The sequence below is a fragment of the Leptonychotes weddellii genome, chromosome 7 (assembly GCF_054177405.1).
Source record: "Leptonychotes weddellii isolate Sample4059 chromosome 7, ASM5417740v2, whole genome shotgun sequence".
NCBI classification, from domain to species: domain Eukaryota; kingdom Metazoa; phylum Chordata; class Mammalia; order Carnivora; family Phocidae; genus Leptonychotes; species Leptonychotes weddellii.
This window is the reverse complement of record NC_138375.1, coordinates 33,452,157-33,465,211: the sequence shown is the minus strand read 5'-3', so window position 1 is coordinate 33,465,211 and position 13,055 is coordinate 33,452,157. Positions and strand designations below refer to the sequence as shown.

Genomic DNA, 13,055 nt, shown 5'->3' with positions numbered 1-13,055 from the left:
CCGGGGGCATCGGCGCCGGGCGCAGCCGGCCGGCGCAGCGTAGCGCAGCGCAGCGGGCTCCATTGCCGGCCGCCGCCGCTCAGCCCATTGCGCAAACCCGCAGGTCCTCCCCGCCCGGCTCGGCCGCAGCTGCTGAAAGCCCGGAGGCGGGCTGGGACGCTCGGGGCATCCACAGGGGGATAAAAAGAGCACGCATGGCACCTCCGCCTAGACCCCTGCTCGGGCCACCGTGGTTCGGCCCCCAGAGCTGGTGGCCGCCCCAGACTGGTGGGTGGGGGGGAGGGGAGTAGGGGAGAGGCTGGCGCCCCCTCCCCCTTTTGGCTCCCGCTCCCGCTGCAGCAGCTGTTGCCAAATGAACCCCGGAATGGGGACGTGCAACCCACCCCCAGCCCGAGCCACACACGTCGCGGTCAGAGACCTGGGAAGGGGGGCGGCGGGCGGTCAGGGGAAGCTGGCGCTGGGTGCGAGGCTCCGGAAAGGCGAGAACTCACCTGCAAACAGGCAGTCCTTCTCGGCTCTGGACTTCTGGATCACGACGTCGATATCCTTCTGAATTCGCTCTTGCCTTGAACACATCCCCATTAAATAAATCCCTGGAAAAGAAGCAGCCGCTATTTCCACCCCACCCCACCCCCCTCGCACGCTTCCAGCTTTCGTAAATATTCAGTTAAAAATGAAACCTCTGGCCGAGGCAGGGGCTGAAGGCGAAGTGGTTTCGGAAGTGATCCTGGGTGAAAGAGGAGGAGGTGGTGGAGGGGGGTGGGGGGGAGGTCGGCTTTGCATTCCCAGATGTGACCGCCCAGCTGCTGCTCGCCACTGCTGGATTCCAGTTTCCTCCCCTCCTGACAATGGATGGTGATGACACCGAGTCTCACTTTCTCCCTCCCCCGCCCGGACCAACGGCCGTGGGGGGCCAAGGGTGCTGGAGACGGCCGGAGAGCGATCACCGGCGGGGCGGCGGGCGCCGGCGAGGGGCGAGCCCCGCTCCGCCTCACGCGCGCACACCCCTCGCGGCCCGCACGCCGGCCTTCCACACCCGCGCACACTCGCGCCCGCGGGCGGCGGCGGCCGTGCGGAGGCTGCTGCAGCGCCGCCCGCTGCAGACCCTCCCGCGCCCAGTCACCGGGTCCCGGCCGCCGGGGTGTGAATAGTATCCGCCATCCCGGGCGCAGGCTGGGTGTCCCCGCCCCGGCCGCCGCTCGCGCCAGGGGCTGAGTGGGAATGTAGGTAGTGAAGACTCCCCGGGGCTCCCAGCCTGCCCTCCCCTTCCATCACTTTTATGAATTCGACTCCACTTTCGGAAGGGATTATGAGTCATATGGAAAACCCAAACCAGAGTGGCTGGGAGCGGGGGAAGGGAAAAGAAAAATCTTTAAAAATTGAAAATAAATAAAACGAATAAATCTTTCCTTGTTGCCACATCAGGCAAGGTGGAAAAAGCCTTGAAATGACTCCAGACAGACACCCTCCCGTGCCCTCAACTGCCACAGTCTTTTTCTCCCAGGTGGAAGTAGTTTAGTCCCTTCGGGACACCTGGTAGGAAATGCAGCCCCTTTCCAGGGACCTCCTCTTACTTCCAAAGACTCACCAGTTCTTCCCTCCTAGGTATTTCCGTCCATAAAAAATTGGCAGAATCAAGGAGCCCGTGCCAGGGTCTCCCTAGAAGATGGAGATCCGTTTGGCTTGTTTTAAAAAGCCACTCCTTTGCCAGTGAGTCAAGGGGAAGCTCCGACGATCCTGCTGTCTTGTTTAGAAGTGAGGTAGCGCTCTGATCCTCACTTCCTGTTCTGCCTAAAGACACCTCAGGGCTGAGGTACCCGTCCTGCCTCTATATTGCCATATGCCCTAGGACAGGCCTCCAATGGCACTTCTCTTGTTTTTTCCTCCACTGAGGAGGCTTCCCTGAGCAGACCATGGCTCATCTGGTTCTGCGTTCCCAGTGCCTGGTGCAGTGCCTGAAAAATAGCAGGCAGGTCTGAATGTTGGCTGAATGCACGAATGGTGGTGCCTTGCAGCTTCATTTCTGTATGCCTACCACAGTCTCAGTCAACTTCCTTATCAGCAGAAGTACCCAAGAGTTGTCAAACTGGCTCAGACCCTGAATCGGTCCAGTCTGGATTCTGATATGGGCAACATGATGTGTAGGAGAATTAGAAATGATTGTCATCCCTGACAGAGTCGTAAGATTCCATAGAGATAAATGCAATGAGAAATCATATGTTCCAACCCCTTTATCTTGCAGGAAAGAAAACATGAAATGATTTGTCCTACAGCCTTGAACACAGCACATTCGTTGTGAATTACAAGAGGAAACACTCCGCCTTAAGACCACTGCCCTCTCTGATGTCAAAGTTACAATACAGTACATTTTCTGCTCAGACCTCTTCTGAAACATCTTTAGGGGTAGGGCCAAGGTGTGCAGCCCCCTTGGCAACCAAAAGCACGTCCTTCTGTTCCACCGAGCACAGAGTATCATGTGTATGTCCCTCCATCCTTCTGTGCTCCAATTTCTCTAAAATGCTTAAAATCTAACAGCTCCCCCAAACTTATTTGATGGTTGTCTCTCTATCCAGGAACCTCGCATTCTCAAAGTAGAACCCGTACTACAAATAAATTTCAAATAGTTTTAAACCTACCTGATGTTTTTCGTCTGGAACACCTCTTGGTTTACTACTCCCTTCATAAAATAGGCCTTCTTGTGATTTGTCCTGTATTTGATTTTTTTCTTTCAAGCTTCACAGGCTACCCTGTTTTTGTTAAACAAAACTGACCTCACTCCGTTCATGCCCTTAAGGTGTGATATATTTAAATATTTTTAAATGTTAAGGGATAAGATTTTAAAAAAAGAAAAAAAAACCCTTTCTCTCTAGTATGCATTTTTGCAAGATAAGTTTCTCTAATAGAAACTATACCAAGGCATCAGTGTTCCATGCTAGATCCTTATGGCATGATGCTTTCAAAGTCAGCCCACAGCCAGTATCCCATTTACCTTACCTCTTATTTAAACATTTACATTATTTTGCGGTGACTAAAAACTATATGCACTTTTGAAATGAGGAAGTCTTATCCGTGCCTTAACCACTCCTGTGCACACACACACTCACATGCATTCAGGAACACAGCACATAGTAGGCCTTTTATCAGTTTGTTAACGAAACAAAAATCATTCACGATGAGGGACAACTCTGGCAGTATGCTATAGGAAATTCAAGATAGTAAGTAATCGATACATTGGATGATTGGGTCTAGTCAAAAAAAAGTCCCACCAGTTTAGAAAAAATGATCCCGAGCCAACAAATAAAATTTATTAGAGGAAAAATGTAAATTCTTCACCTCTGCTGAAAGCCCCAGCTGTAGAAGTATAAGGCAATGGAAATGTGGCAATAAGTTCAATGGGTATGCTATAGTTATTAATAACTCACACGTGTCCAGAGCTTATTAGAGCAGCCTGGTATTGCTCTAAATGCTTTACATATATTAACTCATTTCATATTCATAATAATCCTCTACGGTAGCTGTTACTATAATTCTTCACATTTTACAAAAGAAGAAACTGAGGCACAAGGGGAATAATTAACTTACCTAAGGTGGGACATAGACTGCAATGAACTTTGTCCTGTCTCCAAAACTTTCAGCAGTTGAACTGAACTTTGTGGAAAATAAATGTTCAGAAGTCTCACTTCAGAGCAAACTGGCCTCACCAATGGCAGCAGGCCAGGAGTTAAGCCAACAAGAAGCCCTATAATGGATTCTGAAGCAGGCCTGGAGCCTATGGGCTCTCAAAATAGCCTCTCCTGGTGGCAGTGATCTTTCTCTTTCTTGCATTGAACTTCCTTTCCCAAATGAATCTCAGTCCTCTGTAAAGTCTTAAGAAAGGAAAAAGCCTGACCTCTCTTATTTCTTGGGAATTAAAAGGACAGGAGGCAGGATTTGCAAAGAAAACACCCCCCTCTCCCAAATGCATGATGCTGTCCTCGGTAGCAAATCCCTGTGGGAATGCCCAGCAGCCTTGGTCAGCTGTGGAAACAGCACTGTGACAATTTGCTCTTGAGGTAGAATCAGAGTGAAAGAGGGAGAGGGTGAGCATGAGGGATTACTATGGGAAGAGATCACCAAGAGACTTTCAGCTAGGGTGAGGATGTGGGATTTTATCTGGGAGAAATGGGAAGCCACTCAAAGGAAGGTGATCTCAAAACTCTTTTCAACAATTAGATTTATAAGAACTTTTTGCGGTGGCTCTGTAATGGAAAGAAATCCATAAAGTTCAAAATGCCTCATAGGCCCAACTGGCCCCCCCTAAAAAAAAGTGGATTTGGACAATTCTTTCTGCTGGTAGTATTGTTTTGGGAGAAACTAATCCTGTTATCCTGACTTCATTCGGTAGGTCTAGCCATCAAAGTATGAGCAAAGCAAAGTCACCCTTGAATAAACTTGACAAAATGGAAGACAATTTTAGGTGGTTTGGTGTGAAATTCGTCCCAATTTTGTCCTTAGTATATCCCCTAACTAAAGTCAAACTGAGCAGCACATCGGTCATACTGAGGTTTTATGCCCTTTCTAGCAACCTTAAGACACTTAAAATACCAAAGCTATAACATGAAACCTGAACTACTCTTTCTAGCTTCAAGCTTCTCTTTAACTTAGTCGCATTTGTCTCTCAATAAGCTTTAATTCCCATTTCTACCAAGAAGCATCCTTGGGGGCACCTGGGTGGCTCAGTCGGTTAAGCGTCTGCTGTTGGCTCAGGTCATGATCTCAGGGTCCTGGGATCCAGCCCCACATGGGGCTCCCTATTCAGCGGGGAGTCTGTTTCTCCCTCTGCCCCTCCTCCCACTCACTCTCTCAATCCCTCTCTCTGAAAGAAAGAGAGAGAGAGAAAGAAAGAAAAAGAAAGAAAGAAAGAAAAAGCATCCTTGACCCTTGTTAGATGCCTCACCATCCAATGCAAACAAACTCATACTTCTCAGCTTGTACTCACTTATTAATTCTACTTCGTCTGGAATACCTCTCCTTTTGTTTGTTTTTAAAAATGCATAAATACTGCATGAATATATTCCCAATGCAAACTATTTAAAGCATATATTAATACAGAGAGTAAAATCTGAAAATTCCCACCCATCTTAACCCCTAAATCCACTCCTGACCCCAAAGATAATTAGTATTAATAGTTACAAGAGAATCCTTCCATTCTGGCATTTCTATATCCACATATGTATGTTCATGGATTTATACGTATACATCTTAATTTAAAAGGAACCACATAATATATGTTGTTTTGCAACTCGATTTCTCCACTGTCTTGGAGAACTTTCTATGTCAATACAAAGAGATCTACCGCATTCCTTTTAGCAGATAATTTTATTGAATAGACACACCATAATACATTTTAACCATGCCTCTGCAGTCATGATAGGTTTTTCCAAATGTTTTGTGATTAAAACAATTTGCAATAAATGCATATCTTTATGCACAATTTCAGCAGTTTCTTTGGATAGATCGGTAAAAGTGGACTGACTGGATCACAGGGAACTGACAATTTAAAAATTTGATAGGAACAAGCAAATTGCTCTCAAAATTACCTTATACTCCACCAACTGTTTTTGAGAGTATCTAATTCTCTGCATCATTCCCAATAATATGTACTATATATCTTTAAATCTTCTTTATTGGTTGGATGAAAAATATTCATCTTGCTTTTATTTGTATTTCTCTGATTATTAGTGAGAGTGGGCATTTTTTCAAGTGTTTATTGGCAATTGAGTATACACATATAATTGAGTATGATTGCCTGTCATATCCTTTCTCTATACTCTTATTGGGTTTTATGGCTTTTTATTATTGCTTCATAGGAGACCTTTATATATTCTAGATAGCAATGCATTTTCTGCTATAGATACTCATTAGACAAAAGTTTTAAATTTTCATTTATTAAATAAAATAAAAATAAACAATTTAAAATTAACTCCTTGGGCGCCTGGGTGGCTCAGTTGGTTAAGCGACTGCCTTCGGCTCAGGTCATGATCCTGGAGTCCCTGGATCGAGTCCTGTATCGGGTTCCCTGCTCGGCAGGGAGTCTGCTTTGCCCTCTGACCCTATCCCCTCTCATGTGTTCTCATCTCATTCTCTCTCTCTCAAATAAATAAATAAATAAATAATCTTTTAAAAAAATAAATAAATAAAAAATAAAATTAACTCCTTCAGATCGAATACTACCTTCCTCAAAAAAATCTTCCCTGATTTGTCCAGTTCACTAATATTTCTTCTTCCCTGACTTCTCCATTCCTACACTGTAAGTTCCTTGTGGGCAGGAGCTGGTTTTACTCATCTTAGTAAACACAGTAGAAACTATTTAAACATGATACCCAGTAAGTAGTTTAGTGAATAATTGTTGGCTTGACAAGAAATCTTAATTACTCTCTTTTATTGCTGTTGTTTTAAATTCCTTGAAATTTTGAGTGCCCCTGTTGTTCTTTGTTTCCACTGCTCCTAAATATCCTTTGGCCCAGTGCTGAGAATACAGGTGGTACTCAGTACATACACATTGATTAATTGATTTCATTTTGTTACGATCTTCAACATTTCGGGCTGTCGTCACAAAAGAGAAGCATTTCCCTAAGAGTGCTCCATTGGATATTAATTTCATGTTATATAATGATATTTCCCTCCAAAATTGTTCCAGATTCAAGTAAATTTGAGGAAAGTGGATTAAATAAAGTTTAATAGGTTTCCCTCTAATTAATTTGAGGCTGTACTGTGCTTAACTAAGAGGGATATGAGGAATTTCCAGAAAGTTTTAGGTGACTAAACACGTGGGGTTTTTGTTGGTTGGTTGGTTTTTTTGGCAGTGAATTATGTTTCATGTAATTTTAATAACATATATGTTTTAATTCAGGTAAAAAATTTCCAATATATATTCATTTTCTTCTTTGTGATATCAGTTGTGAAGCATTTTTAACACTCATCCCAGGAAAGGCTTATGATGATTGAGTTCTGAAGTAAAACAGAATCAGATTCTGACTCTACAACTTACCAACGATGTAAATTTGAGCAAGGTACACAATCACAATTTGTTATTACCTAAAATCCAGTTTTCTCATCTGAAAAATGGGGAGAACAATGGCTCCTGTCCCTTAATGGTTGAAGAAAAGGATTAAATGAGGTAAGCACATGAAAAGAGAAATAAAGAATTTGCTTAGTAAGAATTCATTATTCTTAAGGAGCCACTTTTTAAAAAACTTTCTCCCTCACTTCTATATATAATTGACTGATTGCTTCTCTGTTTCCCCAATTTATCTGGTAATTTTCTATCGTATTGTTGAGATGCCTATTTGTTACAAGTAAGTCATAAGTCCCTGTGCAGGGCCTTCTCTTACTCATATTTGTAAGTCCTGTGCACTTGGTGCCAACCTACACAGATTCGAGGTAGAAGGAGCTGACGGAATTCTAGAACAAGTGCTTCCCTGGAGGTACATTTCTTTTCTTTCTTTTCCAGCTGTTCAAGATAACTGTATGTATTTGTTCTGAAACAGATTCATAAAAAAAGTTGGAAGTATAGAATAACTTTTTTTCATCAGAAATATTTAAGAGAAATTTGCCAACCTGATGCTCCATTACCCCCAAATACTTTAGTGGGTGTGATAGGCAATTCAACAAATGGCCTTCAAGGTATCAAGTCCCAATCTCTGGAACCTGTAAATAATAGCTTCTAAGGAAAAAGGCTCTTTATATATGTGATTAAGGTAAGGATTTTGAGATGAAGAGATTATCCTAGATGATTGGGCTCCAAATGCCTTCACAAATGTCCTTACAAGCAAGAAGCAGAGAAGATGAGAGAGGCAAGAGAAGCGCAGACACAAGAGGAGGAAGCAATGTGACCACAGAGACAGAGATTCTAGTGAAAGAGGAAAGGAGAAGGAGGCGAAAGAGGAGAAGGAGGAGGAGGAAGAGGAGGAGGAGGAGGTGGGGCTGTATTTTACTTTTGATTGCTTAAATAGATTTTTATTTCTAATCCTATCATGTCTAGCAGACAGAAAATTTATCTTTAGTTTTTGTGAATTCTACTCCAATTCTCCTGCATTGTACTGAAATTTCAGAGAGCTTGCATTGCATGAAGGTATTCGTGGGAGGCCAATCTGCTCCTTGGTCAGGGGACCACCCAAGTCATTGCTGAAGGCCCTTGTCTCCGCCCACTGAGGCTCTCCCAACTGAGAGAACACTGCTTAATTGCTGTGTTAGGAACCACATGGCTCTCTCTTGCTTCTGAGCCCCACTTTGGAGCTAAGTCCCAAGCAGACTTCCTCCATTTCTTTTGCCCTTCTCTCCACTGAAGAGAACATGCCACTAATATTGGGTGGGACAGTATAGGGGAAGCCCCATTCTCTTGTTATTCTCAAACATTTTATTTTATTTTATTTTTTTTTTTAAGATTTTATTTATTTATCTGAGAGAGAGAGCATGAGTTGCGGGGTGGGCAGAGGCAGAGGGAGAAGCAGGCTTCCCGCTGAGCAGGGAGCCCGATGTGGGGCTCGATCCCAGGACCCTGGGATCATGACCTGAGCTGAAGGCAGACGCTTACCTCACTGAGCCACCCAGGCACCGCTCAAACATTTTATTTATGCTCCAATCTTTTAAGTTCTCTTTAAATGCTTGAACTTTTGTGGAAGTACATTTCCAGCACTTCCATTACTATAATGCAGTCTTGCCTCTTTGAGGTCACATCCAAGGTCACTATATTTGGTGGTAAAACAGAACTCTAACTCACACTAGCAAAGGCAAGATTTGGTTTGTTGGCTCAAGTAACTGGAAAAGGTACGTGGTTGGCTTACCAAACCAAAGCAAGAACTGGAAGAACTAGGGACTTGGGGAGTCAAACTGGGGACTCAACTCAACCTGTATTCTCTCTCTCTTTCCATTTCCATTTCTGCTTGGTATTTTCTTACTTTGAAATAACAAGGAAAATGGTCCTGTGGTATTTGCAAATCTATAACATGCCAGCTTAGTAAACCCAGTGGGAGAAGGATAACTTCTTCCTCCAGGACCTGTATATCAACCCCATAATAAAAATAATATAATTATCTTCCCAGCTTGGATCAAGGGTCTGTCTTTTGTACAACCACTTTGCCAAGTGGATGAAGTGCTATGATGTGTTAGGCCAGGTCAAGTACCGACTCCATGTTCAGGGGCAGTACTTAGGAATGAATGAAGGCAGTGTCTCTTACAGGTCTCTTGCTAGTCTCAGAAAAAAAATCATTTCCTGCCTCAGTTCACTTCATTTCTCTGGACTGGATCTGTGGTGTTCATTCATCTTTTTGGGGTGAATTATATCAAGAAATGGATTATTTTATTCCTCACAGTTTGGATTTCTTCTCATTTTATCCTCACAGTGCAATCATTGGAGTCAGGGGTTATGCTCGCTATCAGTGCCCCTCCTCAGTGCTTATCCCAGTAATAGTACTTAGCACACTTACTGTCTTCCTTTTTTAAGAGGCTAAGCAAACGTGTGCAGAACCTTGGTCATTTGCTCTGTTCAACAGTATTTCTCTTATATTTAAGCTAATGTGTGAAACACAGAAAATATTCAATAAATTCTCATTAAAAGGAAGCCGAACAGTATCCTTCCATGGTGCAAAATGGAAACACAGAGAGAGGGCACATACCTCAGACTGAACTGAGAAAAAAGGTTTGTAGGTAGATGCTGAATATTGAAAAAAATAGGAGTAAAGAAAGTGAAAAAGGACATTCTAGGCAGCAGGAAGCCCCCCTGGAATCTGTGATGTACTGAGCTGGTTCACATAAGCTTGCAAGCTCAATTGTACACATCTTTTCCTCACTCCATAGGCAGTGACTTTATACTGGTAGCTTGAAAGAAGCTATAGTGGGCATATTTACCACAGAAATCAGCAATCTTAGACAGTGAAAGATTTTGAAAGAGAAAGCACGTGACATGACTTGCTCAATATCTGCTGGCTAGAGTTCTTCAACAGTGGTTTTGCATGGCAAACTTGGCAGAGGGTAACATAAATAGCCACCCTGTATTAAATGCCTGCAGTTCTAGGGAAGTTACTGACTGTCCTATCAAATCATTCTTAGCCAACTGCTTAGCCTAGAACTGTGCCAGGCCGAACCTAAGCTTGAGTCCATCCAGACCAGGTGTGGCCCCCAGAGCTGCACCACTTTAAATCTATCCCAGTTATTCGTATGTCCCATAGAATACAAGTCTGTTTCCTCCGGCCACCTGGCAACACCAGCCTCCTAAAATGCTGACATTAGCAAGCTTCCAACAAAAAATGGTTGCCAACTCTAGCCATATTTTTCTTTTTTGTCTAGGCTATTTTAGGTGTGGGCCTGTCTAATGGTAGAGACATGATCTAAGTGGGTTTTCACAGTTTTTTGAAATCTAGGAATATATATAGACAAGTTTATTTAAGAAAGACACATACAGAGATTGGAAGGAAAAAGTGTTCTTTTGGGGTGGCTGAGATGGACACTTATAAAAAAGCAGCAGCGTCCAAGCGGGATGAAATGAGCAACAACATTGGAGCACTCTTTCCAAAGTGACTTTGTAGCTTTCCATTTAAAAATTTGTTTTCATGAAAGCATGAAGCGTTCTCATTGGACAGATTCTTACAAACTTCTTTCCTGACATCACAGCAAAGTGCCTTCTTCTTTTTCCCCTAGCTTCTGATCCCTGAAATCACTCCCTAGAGTCTTTGCTCCCTGAATCTGATCCTCTCTTCCCTTGGGGGCTTTGGCCTTCTTACTGCCCTGTGTAGGAAATGGTGTGTGTTGAAAACTATGGTTCTACCTGTTTAAACTTCTTATAGTTTACACAGAAAATTTATAATAGAACCAGGAGTTAGAATTAATATCTCTATCACTAGTTACTGTCATGTAAAAGTGGTTACAGAAGAACCTAGTGAGGATGATTTCTAAAAATGTATTTTTCTTCTCCCATCTTATGAAAGTGAATCATCCATGAAAAAGTTGTCATAGGGCAAATTTTTGTAAACCAAAATGTGTCATTCATGTTAACAGTATACAATGACCTCAAGAATTAACAAAGCAAACTTATGATTTCCAATGTTTGTATTGAAGTTTAATGGACTAGATTCCATTCTTACTCAAAAATCCTCCTACCCTCTAACTTACATGGGAGAAGTCTCCTTCTTACTGCTGTTGGTTGTGTGACTTTCTTTGGCCTCCCGCTAAGTAGAGTCTATATGGCTGCCCTTGCCTTTGGGCTTGTCCATTGACATGTTTTGGTCAATAGGTTGTTCACAGGTATGAAATCAGCAGAAGCTAGAAATGTGCTAGTGTGTTTGGACTTGCTTTCTTGCATTTCTGCCATCACCATGAGAAGATAAAAACCTAGGTGATCTGCTGGTTCCCAGAAGGATGAGAGACATGTAGGGTAGACCTGGATTCATCTTGCAATTTGGAGCCAAGCCCACTCTACCCCAGCCTAGATCAGGCACAGACACATGAATGAGAACAAATGATTGTTGCTTTAAACCACAGAGTTTGGAATGCATTTGTTCCTCAGCATTATTGTGTTAATTATTGACTGACACAAACAGTAAAGGCAAAATAAATCAATTAAAATGAGGGAAGCAGTCTAATAGACCATTGCTAAGATAACCTAAACAATCGCAGGTTTCTTGAAAAGAAAACCTAGTACAACAATCACCAATTTTAAACCTACAAAGATGTCTTCCTGGTGGCTCCCATATTGTCATGCTCAGATCATGCCTTATAAGCTGAGGGGACAGCTTGAAATCAAACTTTTGAGAAGTCAAATTCTTTAAATCTGAGTGGTTATGTTTCATGGCGTACCTAGAAATCATAGCAAAATGTTAAGAGTGATTATTTCTGAATGGTGGTATTATGAATATTTTTTCCTTATTTAAATATTTTTAATAACATAGGTTATTGGGATAATTTCAAAACATTTTGTTTTATTTTTAAAGGAACAAATTTACCCTGGTTTTCAAATTATAGATTTTGAAATAATCACTTGTTTCTCAGTGGGAGTTTCAGAACTAACAACAAAAAAGATGGAAAGCTACCATTGCTACACTTCAATTAAGTGAGGTATTTATTTTACTTTTATTCTACTTTTCTCAACTGTAAAAGAAAAAAAAAATTTAAGATTTTATTTAAAAAAAAAAGAAAAAGATTTTAGTTTTAAGCCACCTCTACACCCAATGTGGGGCTTGAGCCCACAACCCTGAGATCAAAAGTCACATACTCCACTGACTAAGCCAGCCAGAAGCCCCTAAAAGAAAATATTTCTTCTTAAAATAAACTTCTTCAGTAAAACCCAATTTCTAGGGATGCATTTAGATATTGTTTACCTGATTTCAGTAGAAGGCTCTGTAATAGATGTGTATCTTATCAGGGTTCAGGAACGGGACTTTCTCTTCCACATAAACCTTCCACACCCTTCCATCCAGTGGCATTGTAGGGTATCCACCCCATGGGCACTGATAGAGATCACCTGTGATCTCAAGCATAATACTACCGAGCCAGAATCTGCACCGCAGGTCACAGAAGGGTAAGTTCAGTGAGCATCACCCCTGTGGTTGGGCAACTAGTCTGCTTATGCAAGTGGTGTCAGCTTCCTGGGCCCCCAACAACACTACCTTCCCTTCTCTCCCGTCCGCCCCACCAACACCCAGCTGCAGGGTTTTGCTGCAACATTCCTCTTTCCTATCAGGGTGACTTTTTAGGAGTGGCTCCCTCTTTTTAGGTCATAACACTTCTTCCCACTTTCATTATCTTCCTTTATCTTTCTTACAATATGAACCCAAAGTATTTTGGATTTTGTTTTTGTTTTTGTTTTGATGAGAAGTTGGGGGAAGTTCTGCTCTGTCTCTAATTACCTCGTTAAGTCTAGAATCCTCTCTATCCAGAATCCTGCTCTACTAGAAAGCTATCCCAAGAGCTTATTTATTTATTTATTTATTTATTAATATTATATTATGTTAATCACCATACATTACATCATTAGTTTTTGATGTAGTGTTCCATGATTCATTGTTTGCATATAACACTCA

General features: G+C 42.3%; 1 protein-coding gene and 1 long non-coding RNA gene across 4 annotated transcripts in view; one reads left to right on the top strand and one right to left on the bottom strand.

The window, feature by feature from the left end:
- The window catches only part of PARP8 (poly(ADP-ribose) polymerase family member 8), a 167,805-nt gene extending 166,053 nt beyond the window's left edge, over positions 1-1,752 (bottom strand). For 2 of the 3 annotated variants that reach the window (XM_081826109.1, XM_081826110.1), the window contains exons 1-2: positions 681-1,021; positions 492-593 (exon numbers count right to left, since the gene is read on the bottom strand). In XM_081826109.1, the coding sequence (XP_081682235.1) occupies positions 492-593; positions 681-783 (205 nt within the window). In that variant the 5' untranslated portion in view covers positions 784-1,021. Of the gene's footprint in view, positions 1-491; positions 594-680; positions 1,022-1,588 lie in introns of those variants that run through there. The other variant, XM_081826111.1, reaches the window with a different exon arrangement.
- LOC145722579 (uncharacterized) lies at positions 1,669-2,635 on the top strand. The gene is made up of 2 exons (XR_014146924.1): positions 1,669-1,760; positions 2,243-2,635. It is a non-coding gene; the product is annotated as an uncharacterized LOC145722579 (long non-coding RNA).
- The last annotated feature ends 10,420 nt before the right edge of the window (positions 2,636-13,055 follow it).